The 15,804-nt window shown below is 38.8% G+C and overlaps 2 protein-coding genes across 2 annotated transcripts; one reads left to right on the top strand and one right to left on the bottom strand.

Annotated features, from left to right (window-relative positions):
- The first annotated feature begins 728 nt into the window (after window positions 1-728).
- LOC126750943 (cilia- and flagella-associated protein 58-like) lies at window positions 729-7,117 on the top strand. Its single transcript, XM_050460795.1, has 11 exons — window positions 729-894; window positions 978-1,197; window positions 1,268-1,397; window positions 1,477-1,771; window positions 1,843-2,171; window positions 2,246-2,562; window positions 3,773-3,951; window positions 5,362-5,722; window positions 5,780-6,062; window positions 6,246-6,384; window positions 6,478-7,117. Exons 1-11 carry the CDS (start codon window positions 736-738, stop codon window positions 6,775-6,777), a joined length of 2,712 nt encoding a protein of 903 aa, XP_050316752.1. The 5' UTR covers window positions 729-735; the 3' UTR covers window positions 6,778-7,117.
- Window positions 7,118-8,823: 1,706 nt separating this feature from the next.
- Window positions 8,824-15,355, bottom strand: LOC126751007 (cilia- and flagella-associated protein 58). The gene is made up of 11 exons (XM_050460901.1): window positions 15,254-15,355; window positions 14,976-15,195; window positions 14,770-14,908; window positions 11,343-11,496; window positions 10,954-11,268; window positions 10,761-10,894; window positions 10,373-10,689; window positions 9,874-10,262; window positions 9,378-9,811; window positions 9,177-9,315; window positions 8,824-9,109 (listed from the first exon to the last, which is right to left on the bottom strand). The coding sequence occupies exons 1-11, from the start codon at window positions 15,353-15,355 to the stop codon at window positions 8,837-8,839; spliced, it is 2,616 nt and encodes an 871-aa protein (XP_050316858.1). The 3' UTR covers window positions 8,824-8,836.
- Between the last annotated feature and the right edge of the window lie 449 nt (window positions 15,356-15,804).

Genomic DNA, 15,804 nt, shown 5'->3' with positions numbered 1-15,804 from the left:
CGGCTTCGTAAAATCGCCTTTTGTCGGAAACACCAACTTGAGGGAATTACCAATCACGTTTATCTTTGACCTAGCTTAAAGTAGTAAAGCTCAACATCGGTTCGAATTCGTTAGCTAGTGGCACCTCAGTTCTCGTTAGCATAACTCCCGAAATCATAGATGGTCTCAAACAAAATCGACCCTCTGCTATGTTCCGTGCACTCTAGACATATCTAAGGCTTTAAATACGGTCAACCACTATTTTCTCATCCGCGACATCTGATTCTTGTTTCAGACTAAGTCCAGGAAGATGGATCCGCTCTTGGAAATATTGGGTTTCAGTAAGTTAATTTCACTACTATTTCAACTTAAGGATTTTTGGGAACTTCATTTGTAGTTGAAAAATTCATTATATAACACTTTAAAGTTTTGCTTTCAAACATCTCGCTCGATAAAACATTACTTTGGTAAAAATATATCGAACTATGTCTAATTTATCATTTGTTTAGAAACTTTTCCGAAATTCCTACCGACATGATTGACAATTTGTTTTCACTCAATCACTTTTGAACGTAGGGCAAATAAATTTATCAAACTGAAAATTTTATTTTTTAAAGCTATATACACGATTTTCAAGCCAACAAACTACCAAAATATAACCGAGTTTATAAATTTATTTTTATTTTTTAATATATACTGAGTACTAGGAAAATAATCACTATATATAAAGTCCATATAAAAGCAAAAAATATCGAAATGCCACCGAAAAAGGGCAAAGGTAAAGGCAAAAAGAAAAAGGAGGTCGTATTGCCAATACCGGAGCCACAAATTCAGCTGTCTGAAATTTCGATTCGTGAACGTGAATTGGATTTGCTGGAGGACTTGAATGATGACTTTTTCGCCACAGCCAATCAGGTATATACAAGTAGGAACATATAGACGTACACTCAATAGGCACTAATAAACCCATATTGTGCGATCCTTATTCAAATGTGCAGACCATACAAAAGCTCATGGAAGCGAGCCGCGTTTATGAAGCTTCGAAAATGAAAAAATATGTGGATATAGTATTCAATTTACATCGCCATTACGCCGAAGAGGTGAAGGAGACGTCTGTTCTACGGCCGCAAGTGATACGCGCAGAGAACAAATTACGCTTGGCTTTGGAGCTGACTGCCAACTCAGAAGAGGCAATGGAACGACTTAGGGAGGCGCTAAGTAAGTCGGTTTGCTGATAAAATATTTCAAGCAATTCCTTAAAACAATATACACTTCTTGAGCACTCCAGGTAAGGCTTGGATGGAGAGCGATGCTTCGTTATTGCGAGAACAGGATACACAAGAGCGCTTGCAGGAAGTTATGATTAAATGTGAAGGATTAGAGAGTAAGGAAGTAAAGAAACAGGATGATACATCAGAGTGAGTTTCATGGTGAAGACAATAACGAATCAAAGTTTGATCTATAGATAATATCAACACATATAACCGCTCTCTGTAGATTTGGCCATTTGGCGAAGTATAAAAATATAATTTTACGCGAACGCGATCGTCTCAATGGTGAAGTGATTGATCTGGAGAAACGTTTGCAATTCCAAAGATACTACTCCGAATCACTCGAGTATATTAATAAGAACAACGAAGAGAGTATGTCGAAATTGAATGCATATTTGCGTATGCTCGAGACAGAGAAGGGCAATTTCGAAATAAAAATACGTAGTTTACAAAATAATCTTGACGATCAGAAGGAGATCAATACGCGTACGGCTCTGAAGATGGAGTCTGTAAATCGCGAGGTAAACACATTATCTTCATAACTTTTCTATTTCAGCTATAAAAACCATTTATAAAAAACCTTAACCAACAGTTGACCGAAACGCAAAAGAAGCTGGCGAAGAAAATAGCTGATTACGATCAGCAGAAGCACATCTTGGAGAAACTGCGCAATGATAATGCGATCAATACCAGACAACTGCTGAAAAATGATGAAGAGATAACCGAACTACGTAAGGATCAACGCGACAATGACGAAATAATACGCACGCTGCGTTTGGAGGATAAAGTAAAAGCTAATACGATCGGCCAATTAACCAAGAAATATAAAAAGACGCTGCAAGATCACAGCTCTATCTCATCAAAGCTGTATAAATTGAATCGGTTGAATCATACACTGGGCGAGGATATCTCACGTTTAAAGTGAGTGGCGAGGTCTTGCAAAGAATATCTCATCTCGCATTTTCTAACGAATTTGTTTTTTTTCTTTTGCTCAGAAACCAAATTAATGCATTGGAAAAAGATCTGCTCAATTCCACGTACAAGTTCGACGAGCTACGTCGTGTGAAGGAGAATTTGCAACACGAGCGTGAAGCCTTGCGCAGTGAGATCATTAAATTGAACAATCAGATAGCCGATCTTAAACACACGATCATGATGCAAACAATCAACATTGATGGCTTACAGCTCGATATAAATAAGTTGAATGTGAAGCTCGATGAAGCGCGTATAAATGTATCGAAATCGGAGAAAGAGCGCGACGAAATGGCTCAAGAGGTAGAGACATTGCACGAGCGCATCGAATATCAACAGGGTAAGCGTTTTCGTTTAGAGCTAAAGCAGATAAAGTGAAGTGCTAGAGAATTTCAAAAATATAAACACATGTATATCGATAACCAAAGACCAAGACCGATAAATTTTTTTAAAATGCTCGGTAGTAATAGTAACATGTATCGATAACCAGAAATCAAGATCGATAAATCTTTTAAATATTCTCAGTAGCAATAGTAACATGTGTATTTCGATAACCAGAAACCTAGATCAATAATTTTTTTTAATTCTTGGCGGCTGTACTAGATAACATATAACCAGAACGATGGTCTATAAATTTTTTAAAAATTCTCTTTAGCAGTAGTAATATTTATCAATAACCAGAAAGGATGATCGATACAAGGTAACAAGATCGACAATTTTTTTTTAAATCCTCTGTAGCAATAATAACATATATCGATAACCAGCAACCAAGACCGATACATTTTCTTAAAATGCTCGGTAGTAGGAATAGTAACATGTATCGATAACCACAAATCAAGATCGATAAATCTTTTAAATATTCTCAGTAGCAATAGTAACATGTGTATGTCGATAACCAGAAACCTAGATCAATAATTTTTTTTAATTCTCGGTGGCAGTAGTAGATAACATATAACCAGAACGAAGGTCTATAAATTTTATAAAAATTCTCGTTAGCAGTAATAATATACATATATCGATAACCAGAAAGGATGATCGATAATTTTTTTAAAAATTCTCATTTTATATCGATAACCAGAAACCAAGTCTGAAAAATTTTTCAAAAATTCTCGATAGCAATGGTAATATGTATCGATAACCGGAACCCAATATCGATACTTATTTCAAAAATTCTCGGCAGCAATAGTAATGTATAATTAGAATCCAATATCGATAATTTTTTTCAAAAATCTCAGTAGCAATAGTAACATTAATAAATCGATAACCAGCAAACAATATCGATAATTTTTTTTTTTTAAATTTTCGTTAGCAGTAGTATCATGTATCGATAATCAGAAATCGAGATCAATACATTTTTTAAAAATTCTTGATAGCAATAGTAACAGTAGAAAAGTGTGACGAAGGTTAATGCCAAAAAAAATATATTTTGAAATCGTGGAAACTAAACACAAAATTACAGGAATGAGTTCTATGGAATTAACAGTTCATAATTTTTAATGGCGATTATAACCTGTTCTTTGAATAGACTACTTAAAAAAATTTCAATTTAGAACAAATTCAGCTAAAATCGAATCAAGTAACGGATTTGAGTGAAAAACTACAACAAAAGCACGTCTCCTTGATCAACGTCAAAAAACAATTGGAAGTGGCGCACTCAGAGAAAATGATTCTCAGACGAAATTTGGAAACATGTACGCAGGAGCGTGATAACTTCCGGATTCTACAAACGGTAAGTGAACAGTTTAGAATTTGTGGATATATGAAGAGGTGCAAACAAGGATATCTTGAAATTGCACTTGTGCAGAAGTGCAGCGTCTTTCAGCTAGGCGAGCATTGACTCCGATAACATGGATGTTTTTTTAATTGTTTTACTAGGAGGAAGCGTCGAAGCCCTTAACCTCATGTCATTGTTGAACTTTAATCCGAACTAAACCACATATTGTCTTATACCAAACCCCCCGCATTCAGTAACAAGCTGCATTTACTGGTCCCTACCTCGGTTTGTCTCATAACAGTCAATGATTGTCACTGAACCCTTCTTGTCTGCTCCAGTTATGGTTTGTTTGTTGCGTCTTAGTTGTTCGTTGTATTTTAAAGTGGTCTTCTGCGTTGTTGCTCTCCAGCTCTTTGGTGTTTCATTATTTTGGCTGCCATTTCGCACCAGACTTTCCACTTATCTAGTGATTCCACCACTTGAAATATTAGTTTTTCTGGGGTTGGATCTCACCCGAATGCGTTTTTAAAATTTTTGCCTTTCTTTGTCATATTTCGCACAATGAACCACATTCTCGATGCACTGCGAAAGTACCTTCGTAAAAACTCCATGAGTCACCATAGCATCCCGAAAAAATTACGGTTTGCTGCGGTTTGGTACGGTTTATGGGCCGGCGGCGTCTTTGGGCCGTATTTATTCCGTGATGATCAAGAACGGCACGTTACTGTGAATGGGAATCGTTACCGCTCAATGATAAGCAAATAATTTTGGTTCGACACCGTAACAGTATTTCCTGTGGGGCTCCGTCAAGTCTGTGGTCTATGACAACAAGCCTGCAACGATTGATCAATTATCAAGCTATTTCACCATCAGACTTGATGGTAACTGCAAAGCCGATGAGCTAGCAACAAAGGCACTCTTATCCCGCTCACATCGGAACGGGGACGAGCTGGATCTCTATTGTCAGCTTTGCTATTTTTTAGGTGTTTTGGCCTAGAGTAGGACGCAGGAGATCTACTGAACTATTTGCCCTTAACAAAGTTAATCTAGGAGTTCTTACTGGACATCGTATAATAGGTATTCATGCTTAATGCTAAAACTCTTGTCACACGTAAGACTTGTAGGGAAAAAGATGAGGTGCAAATAGCCTCGCATTTTCTACTTCATTTTCCAGCCTGAGGTTGAAACATCTAAGCAGTTTCGGAGAAGCAGAAGACATAGCCGAAGCTGACATTAGCTGCCTTAACTTATTTGTGATAGGCTCAAAACTCTGTGTCAATTTGTGAGGATCTTATGATCAATTATATACGGCAACGGACCGACAGTCTAAGCCGTCCAAGTGAGATCCGTGTTGGGATTGACCTCTTAACCTAACCTAAACTAAACCTTGAAATGATAAAAACTTATTACCACTAAATCTTTCAGAAAACCAATCATCAAACTCAACAACTCACTGCAGAAATTATGTCGAATCAAAACAAGATCTCCAATCTCAATCTGCAAATAGAGCGCTTGAACAACGATAAAAAGGAGCTGCAGAGTGAGTTGAAAAATAAAGAGAACCTCTTGGCTAGCGTACGTCGGGATTTGCGTGAAATGAAAACGAAAAACGAGAATCTACACAAGACCATACACGACGATGAGCTGAAGTTCATGAAAATGTCAAATGATCTCGATGAGACGCGCAAAGAGAAAAATCTAATTGGTCTACAGATGGTGCGACGCAACGATGAGATTGTAGTGCTGCGCGATAAGCTCAACAATACGCAAACAGCGCTGGATCAAGGTCTGCTCGTGCATAAGTATTTCCTCTATGTTTCTTAAATAAACATTTTCCGCACAGGACAAACACAGTACAATCAGCGCGTCGAAGATATACGCCTGCTGAAAATGGAAATAACTAACTTGCAAACGGAGCGTGACTGCTTGACGCGCGCCATTAGGAGCACAGCTGATATGCGTGAAGAGATCATAAGATTGCAGCGCTCTTTGAATCAGGAACGCATCAAGGTACGTTCGTTGACAGAGGATGCGAAGACGCCGACTGGTGTGCATCGTTGGCGCATACTCAAGGGAGAAGATCCAAATCGTTATCAGTTGCTGGAGAAAGTGCAGATGTTGCAAAGGTGAGCATTGGAAAACGAGATAAGAAAGATTTTCCTACAGGACACAGCGCTCCTTCTCAGATACGTGTGAATATTTTAAATTTATACTCCATATGTCATAAGTCAGGTTAAGCTTCACTATGTTTTTTATTTCAAAGTAGCTCCAAAAAGCTCTGACTAAAAACGTTAAGCTTTATATTCCAGACGTAATCTCAAACAAGAGATACAAAAAGAGAAGTTACAGCAGAAGCTAGAAGAGTCCCATCGTGTCTGTGATACGCTGAAGCGAGTTGTGGAGAATCTACCAACAACAGATGTAAAACAGAAGCTTGTGGTAACGCAGGTGAGCTTTCAGCCATTTTCGTTCGAAGAGTGTACACAAAATAGTAACCTCTGTCTTCTTCGCTTTATTTGTTATTATTCTCACTTCTCTTAGCGCATAAATCGCTCACAACTGAAAAAGTTGAAAGCACTGAGCGCCGAGCTGTCGATCAATCAAATTGAGATGAAAGCACGCGAATGCATCATTGACGAGTTCAAAGAGACGCTGAAGAAAACGAAGCAGCAACAAAACTGTGAAGAAGAAACCGTCACACAACCCACACAGTCCGCAGTTTCGAGTACCGTAGTGCCATACGCTTATTCCAGCCAGGATAATTATATGGACTGTATATTTATTGAGACCAGCGATCCTAGTCAAGACATGCAGGAGCTCAAGACTGGTTTGACTGTTTAAAAAAGATGCCGAGTCCATAATTTTTTATGTTTTTAAGTAGAAATTTCAATATTTTATGTGGTAAGCACAGATGGGGTTAGACACTTACCTGGTAGACGCATTTGTTAAAGCAAAATCCTAACAAAACATATGAAAAATTTACACAGGAAATGCTATGATTTGTTTGAAGAGTTCTTTAGAAATTCTACAAACAGTCGTATTGATATGGAGGCATTGAAATCATTATATGCGTATAGATTTTCGACTTCCCAGTATCAGTTCGATTTGTTTATAAGTTTCGGAGAACTTTTTGAATAAAAATTTCCACAGTACCGATGCTGAAATATACATATAGCTTATTAACAACCATCAAAACTAAGTTTATATAGTCAACTGAGTCATGGAACCCTAAAAATTTTTGAACATCACCTTCTGGACTAGCGTTTTTTGAATCGTACATCGCTTCAGACAGCAGTTTTCAAATGGACCTAAGAGATTACGAGAAGTAATGTTTAGCACAATAATTGGAACCTAGACTTGCTTAACTACCGTGGAATATGGCCTCCTCAACATCGCAAATAAAATTCTATCGAGCGTACTGTGTGAAAGATTAAAGCCCATCGTCAACAAAATGATTGGACTTTAGCAGTGTGTGGCTTCAAGCTTGGAAAATCAACAACTGACCAGATGTTTACCATGTGCCTCTTGGAAAAGACCCGTAAAAAAAGGATCGGCACACACAACCTCTTCGTCGATTTTAAAGCTGCTTGACCGCACGTAAAGGAGCTGCCTTTATGCCACTATGTCTGTGTATAATGACGTTGAGCAAAACCAAACGCTCCATTAGGATCGGGAAGGACCTCACCGACCTGTTCGATACTAAACGAGGTTTCAGAAAAGGTGACTCTCTATCGTGCGACTCCTTCAATCTACTCTTGGAGAAAATAGTTCGAGTTACAGAGCTGAATAAAGAAAGTAAAATCTTCTGTAAGAGTGTACAGCTGCTGGTGTACGCCGTTGATATTGATATCATTGGTCTCAACATTTCGCAACGTCACTGTTGACAGTCAACTTCGAGGTTGTAGATAATTTAGTCTATCTTGGAACCAGCATTAACACAAACAAAAACATCAGCCTCAAAACTCTTGCCAACAGCTGCTACTTCGGACTGAGTACGCAATTGAGAAGTAAAGTCCTCTCTCGACGAACAAAGACCAAACTCAAGTGACTCATCATCCCCGTCCTGCTATATGGTGCAGAGGCATGGACGATGATAACATCTGATGAATCGGCATTACGAGTTTTCCAGAGGAAGGTTCTACGGAAGATTTATGGTTCTTTGGGCATTGGCAACGGCGAATAGTGCAGTCGATGGAACGATGTGCTATACGAGATAACGACGATATTGACATAGTTCAGCGAGTTAAGAGACAGCAGCTACACTGGCTAGGTTATGTTTTCCGAGTGGAAGAAAACACTCTGGCTTTGAGAGTGTTCGACGCAGTACCCGCCGGGGGAAGCAGAGGAATATTAGGACCCCTTGGAAAGACCAAGTGGAGAAGGACCTGGCTTCGCTTGGATTCTCCAACTGGCGCCAAATATTGAAAAGGAAGAACGACAGGTGCGCTGTTGTAAACTCGGCTATAACCGCGTAAGCGCGTTGTCTACGCCAATAAAAAAGAAGAAGACTTTCTTTAGAGAAATAGCAGACACCATGAAGAATGAGAATTTTATAGATATATTGGCGAACTTTTCCTCGCCCCTTCAGAAAGACTTACTGAGAACGTCGGTTGTTAAGGTCAAACATAATTATGATATTCGCACTGTACAGTCTTGAAGATTCAACTCATGAAGATGAGATTTACTCTAAATGCAATCTGCTACCGTGGACTAAATCTATACAAAAGCTTATAAACCCTAAAGTTTCGAACGAGTTTAATGTATTGTGTCCAGCCACCGCCTCTACTCTGAACAGTGACAAATAATACAGACTTTCACTTATTTTGAACTTTTTTTGAGAAACCTTATAGTTTATTAATTATCTTACAAAAATGTTTCTCAGCCGTTTCTATTCATCCGCTCAAACCCCACTGATCAGTTTAAAGCCAGCTCCGAGTGTGCGTTGCATTGTTGGTGGTGCCGAGAAGCATTGTGCCTGCATTTGTACGAGAAGTTGATGTTCTTCCAACAGCTTTTGTTTCTGTCTACGTTCCTGATTAAGTTGCGATTTGGCATCGGTGAGACGCAGTTTGAGTTCATCTAATTTTTGTGTATTATTCTTCTCATCCAGATCTTTAACGTGCAGCTCGGCCATGAGCGCTTTCAGCTTGCGTTCTTTGCTGGACAAGGTGGCCTGAAAGTGCACACGAATTTATTAGTAACTTATAAAATAAGGGTCGCTGCATCGGAAGTCATCTCACCCGAACATTGTTCAACTCAGCGCGTACTTTGTGACTCGGCAGCTTGAGCATGAACTCTTTCAGCGCCTCATATAAACGCTGCGACTCCTCAAGTGCTTGCTCTTGCTGCAGCGCAGACACATTTTGTTGTAGAATCTGCCTGAAATTTGATTAAATTTAAAATTTAATTGCTTCGTGTATCTTCCTATTCTCTTGTTATACTTTCTCAACGTTTGTATTTTAAATATGAGATCCATCTTTTCCGGATCACGTCCCTTCAGACTGCGCCAACGATGTACATTCATCGGTGTCATCATCTCTTCCTGCATGGCGCGCGCCTTGATTCGTTCCTGATTGAGCAGCCTATGCATTTGTAGTAGCTCCTGCCGCAGATCTGCCGAATTCTCTCGATCTTTACGCAAAACATTACGTTCGGTACGCAGATTCTTGATCTCCACACGCATCAGTCGTATATCCTCTTGGCACTGTGCGTAATGTTTCTCCGACTGATCGTAAGCTATTTGCAGGGTTTGCAGTTGATCCTTTAATTGCACACTCTCTTCATTGCATTTTGTTAGCGTCGCAGAAACGGTATTCTTTTCATCTCTCAGGTGTTCGACTTCACGTTTAAGTTGTGATAACTTTTGGTTATCTTCCTAAAATGATAAATGGCTTGGCATCTGTTTGACCAAGTTCAGTGGGTTATAAGTTAACTAACCTGTAGCGATTTCGAGTACTTGTCGCATTCTTTCTTACGTTCCTGCAGCTCACAGCGTGTGTGTTGATGTCCCAGCTGTGCATAGCGTACCTCGCTCTTTAGCAACCGACGCTCTTTCTCGAGTTTGTCAATTTGGAGCTGCAGTCGTCCGATGTCGGCATCACGTAGTGTGACTTTGTTTTTGTAGTTCTCGATGATTTCTTGAAGTTTAACGATTTGCTTTTCTAGCTTGGTATGTTTATCATCAGAGGCTTGTAGATTTCGAGCGAAACTGCTTTTCTCATTTAATAACGCGTCGTGCTGACGTTGTAGATTGCTGGCTTTCTGTTCGAGGTCGCTTATGGTGCGTTTAAGCTCGATCTCATAGTTTTCTTTGAGTTGTATTTCATCTGTGAGTGAGTACAATGGGAAGTCGGGGGTTTTTTAAGAGAGCGCAAATCACGAGAATCCAAATTTGGATGTAGGTTTACTAAATATTAGTTAATATTATGATACTCACTTTGCAGCGCATCGATTTTATCCACCAAATGTTGTATTTCATCCACTTTCTTCGTTTGCTCTTTCTTCAATTTTGTATAGTCGTCTTGCAGTTTCTTCTGACGTACTTCCATGGCATGTAAGGTTTCCTTAAGTGATTTTATTTCGTGCTGTGATTCTTGGAACTGTTCGTCTGTTTGTTCGGCTGTCTGATGTTCTGCATACAAGTCACTCCTCAGGCTGTCTCTTTCCTTGGTAAGATGTTCGTTATTCTTCTCGAATTGATGTACGATTCGTCGCATTGATTCCAATTCCTTATCCTGCGTGCTCAACTGATTTCTAAAGCGCACCCCCCCAAAAACAGACCAACGCTGTGAATACTTCCAGGCTTCTAATACTCTCTTACTTACTTTAAGCGCACGTTCTCCTCCTCAGCCTTGACGCGGGCATCATTTAGTGTGACGAATTTTCGTGTTGTATTCTCTTCGGTTTTGAGCAGCTTTGCGTTCTCGCGCTTTAGTTTGATAATTTCATCCTCGCGTATCTACAACGAATACTCCATTTTTATATCTAAATTCTCCCCAAACACATTCTTCCATTTACCTTCAGCAGACTGATGCGTTGTGCTAAAGCTCGCTTATTCTCGTCGCGGTCCTGTGTCGTATACTCGAGTTCGACAACGGTTTTTGCCAATTTGTTGCTGACAGTGTTGTGTTGCGTCTGCAGATGGTCTAGATTGGTCTTCAGTGAGAGTATTTGTAGATTTTGTCGCACTTTCATTTTGGTTAACTGTGCATTGTGTACTTTGATTTGCAGGATTTTCTCTTTGGCTTTGGCTTCTTCACTGCGTGTCTGCGCAAGTTCTTTTTCTAGCGCGTCCAAGCGTTTGCGGTTATTATAGGACTCGTTGGATGTTTCCTGCAAATAGTTGAGATTTTAAAGGTTTCTGAAATGCACTCGGTCTCTTGTTTCAGTCAGTTGTATAACTTTACATCCAGCAATTTGACCATGGCTTTATTCTTTTCCTCTAGCGTTTGTGTCATGGCTTCCACTTCGGCGGTATAGAGTCGCTGTATTTGTAGACGCTTATTAAGATCACGGATCTCATTATTGAGTTTTTCCCGTTCCTTTTGTTCATCGCGTTTACTGTTTGGAGAGAAAAAAGGTAAATGCTTGAAATAAAGTTTAAGAAACCCATTATTTTTGCATTAAATTGAAGTTGTTAATAAGCTTAGTTAGAATGATCCGATTTAGGTCAAGTAAGCATAGTTTTGTTCAGTAACTAGTTGTCCTTTTGCAGGTAAATTCGTTATAACACTTTCAAAGAACCCTCGTTCCAATTGAGACTAAGCTTCACCTGAGGCGAATTCTCTTACCAGCTAAAACATTTGCCATTGACAGGAACTGATTCTAATTACATGATGGCAAGCCCGGAATATAAGGTGGATGCATAAGAATCTTCCAAACAAGCTTCGGAAGCTCCTGGCCTGGCGTTATCGTGATGGAATACAATTCCACGCCTATTAGCCAAAGCTGAAGACTTTTAGGCTATACCTTTCTTTAGATGATCTAATTGTTATAGGTTCGAATCAAGATCTGCACACACATAGCAAAACATTCCTGACCGTCGATCCCGGCTTGGCTACCATTTTTCATGTCCATCGCGATGCATCCAAGACCATTTCCTCTTGACATGGTTCACATACAACTTTTCATCACCAATAATCATTCGCTTCAGAAATGGGTCAAATTTGTTGCGAATTAGCGGCGATTCACAGTTGGGAGTTCGTTCCATGCATATGTTTTGCGTTACCTCGTGTGACACCCATATTCTAAGCATCTTTTTGGATCCAGCATTTTTCTTCTTTATTGGCGTAGACTTCGTTTGGCGTCAGTTGGAGTATTTTCGTTCATTCTGACGGCATGACCTTTAATTCGCTGAACTATGTCAATGGCGTCGTATATCTCTTACAGCTCATCGTTCCATCGATTGCGGTATTCGCCGTTGCCAACGCGGAAAGGACCATAAATCTTCCGCAGAACCTTTCTCTCGAGAACTGATAACACCGACTCATAAAATGCCTCTGCACCATATAGCATCCGTCCGTGGAGTGACTTTTAGCCTTTGGTCTTTGTTCGTCGAAAGAGGTATTACAGTAATTTATCAGACCAGCTTTAAGCATATGTATTGGAAACCATTGTGTGATATTAGTTGTTAGTTACTTGAACTATTTGCGCTCAAGGCTTTTTACCCAGGGCCATCAAAGATCTTAAGAAAATTATAAAAAACTTTTTGAACTCGATTGTTAATTTAGTCATCCTACTTTTCGGGGTAGTGAAATTGTCCTGGTTTTTTTCTTAGTATGTATTTTAATAAAATTTTTCGATCTTCTTCTCGGAGGAAACTCTATATATATTTTTTTGATTTAATTTGTTTATTTATTAACGCACTCAGCAATTATACATAGATTTTTTTTCTTTTACATGTTGAGTATTAAGAGAGAAATTTTCAAAGAATAACAATACTTTGAAGAAAATAAAATAATAACAAATGTTAGAATTAGTTAAGTCAGTCACTTCTTTATTTATTCATTTATTTATTTATCAGAATATCAGGCAAGAATTAAACGTTTAGCCTCACTTTTAATTTTTTCAACAGACATGTCGAAAACATTGGTACGGTCAGCATACTCATTAATTACATTCGCGATCCTATAGGTCGGTGCACGAGTGTTGTATCTCGATCTAACTATTGGTACTTCAATAACTCTTGACTTTCGCAAGTTTACTTTGTACTCAACGAACTCAAATATTTCCACCAACTCTGGAACATCCCAATGTCTATTAATGATATTAGCTCCGGTGCAGAAAGTTAGATATTTTCTTCTATTGGCCAGTGTGGGATTACTAGATTCTAGTGCATCAATTGCACCTCTTGAGTCTTTACTCATATTGTGACGATATTTTAAGTGCCTGTTAAGCTTTTTTTTGTACTGACTCTAATTTATCAATTTGATAACTATAGATTGGATCCCAGACTACACATCCATACTCCAACACTGGCCTCACTAGTGCATTGAACAGACCAATCAGCGTACTACCATTCTCAAAATCTTTACTTGTTCTCAACAGGCTACCTAGGATCTTATTGGCTTTGGCTACAATATCACTTATGTGACCAACAAATGTGAGTTTACTGTTCATATGTATTCCAAGATCTTTTATTGACCCTACTTGTTTAACTATATCCTTACCCATATAATAAAGGTGTTGATTAACTTCAGATTTACGACTATATTTAATGATTGCACATTTTCCCACGTTAAGCTTCAATTTATTAAACTCACACCATCTCACCAGCTTGTTTATATCCTCTTGAAGTGCATACGTGTCACCGATGTTCTCAATGCTTTTATAGATTTTCGAATCATCAGCGAAGAGTGAGTACCGAGATGTAAATTCCGCTCCAATATCATTAACAAAGATACAGAACAGTAGAGGCCCTAAGTGTGACCCTTGTGGTACACCCGATGTCACCTTGAACTCTCTAGAGATGGAGTCACTGATCTTTACACGGAGTCTTATTCCACTCAAGTACGATTTAAACCATTCATATATACAACCCGTGATACCATATTTCTTCAGCTTTAGCAACAGGACTTCATGATTCACCATATCAAACGCTTTACTAAAGTCCGTATATAGTGCATGGACCTCAGGTCTTTTAGACCAATCCTGTAAGATATATTCTACGTACATCATGAGATTCGAGGTGGTTGATCTTTCTTTAACGAATCCATGTTGCTGTCTGATCAGAGAATCCTTAAACCATGTTTCAATCTGACCATATATCCACTTTTCAAACAGCTTAGGTAATGCGGATTGAATGCAGACTTGTCTATAGTTACTCACGTCGATCTTTCTTCCAGCTTTAAATATAGGTACTACGTATGCATCTTTCCAGCAATTGGGAAAAAATTCCCAATTTTAATGATTTGTATAACAGAAAGCTCAGTGGTTCACACAAACCCACAGCATATTCTCTTAGAAAGAAGTTCGAAATACCATCTGGGCCTGGGCCTTTGCTAGGGTCAAGAGCTAACATCCTTTTCAATAAATATACAGCTTTTATACACTGTCACTATTTATTAAGTAATGTCGCTGGTTTTAGGAGCTGCTCCCAAGAAAATGACCTACACAGTACTCGATCTTATAAGTTTTTTTTTTCACTGAGAAGAATGGATTGATCAGTTTAAGGATCCAAATTCGCTAAGCGGAATAAGTTAAAAGAAAGTTACGGCTCTGTGCTAAAACACATTCTGCTGTGTACTTTCTTTAAAAAAAAATTTAGAGGGAAATAAAAAGAGCTATACGAGCTCATCAATCCATTTCAATATGGACTTCTTAATTTAATCTCACCTCTGCAGTCCAGAGCGCTTATCGCTTAAATGCTCCACCATTTGCTCTAGCGAATCTACTTTTTCTCTCATCTTCAGCATTTCATCCTGGGCGGCTTGCTCACGTGATTGTGCGGCGTCCTTTTGCATCCACGCACTTTCTACTCACAGACAATATACATGAATTCCTAATAAATCGATGAAATATATAACATTTCATTCACTCACCAATAACCGTACGCAACTCGGCTATCGTAGCCTGATCCATTCGACTCAATTTATTCACATGTTCGAGTCGGTCTTTCAAGCGTTTTATTTCTTCGTCGAGCTCTTGACCGTGTAACTGTTCCATATGCCAATCGGACTTGTATCGATTGGAGCAAATTACCATGCGCTGGACATTATCGGCGTTATCGTGCGTATCCTTTTGACGCAGCGCTTTCGTTATCTAACGAAAATATAAGCAAAATGTAAATACTCTTCTCATTTTGTAAAAATAGTTTTACCTCGGGTACTTTGTCCATTAAGTTTGTATAGAAATCATCATCGAAATCTTCCGGCACCAACGGCTCGTCGTCCGAACCGGAAGCTCTGGAACCTGCACTCATTTTTGTGGTTTTAGAAAGTTTTATTTAATTTTCAGAAGATTTTTCGCACAGAAATTCAATTTGCAGGTTTCTTTTCCATTCAGCTAATTTCTGAAAAAATGTTTATTGACTAAATAGCGGTATTTTGGGCTGTTGTCAATGCCGGTATTATTGTTTGCTTGTTGCTCTTGGCCATGGCATGCTATGGCAACTGGTTATGCTTTTCGTTGTTGTTTCTGTTGTTGCAGGCAATAAGAAAATTGTTACAAGGAAGTGTTACACATTTCTTCATATACTTGTTTATATAAAGCCTTTTCTCACCGGCGTCATTCAAGCGAGTACAACTCTCTTCGTATATACAAGGGTTGTTTGAAAAGTCGCTGATTTTTATACTCTCGCAGCAAGTTTAAACACATAGTATAATATTTTTGATCACCTAACGGTTGTTTCTTAAACTAATGGAGATAGAT

The sequence above is a fragment of the Bactrocera neohumeralis genome, chromosome 2 (assembly GCF_024586455.1).
Source record: "Bactrocera neohumeralis isolate Rockhampton chromosome 2, APGP_CSIRO_Bneo_wtdbg2-racon-allhic-juicebox.fasta_v2, whole genome shotgun sequence".
Taxonomy (NCBI): Eukaryota; Metazoa; Arthropoda; class Insecta; order Diptera; family Tephritidae; genus Bactrocera; species Bactrocera neohumeralis.
Note: the sequence above shows the minus strand (reverse complement) of the source record. Positions and strands in the feature narration are given on the sequence as shown.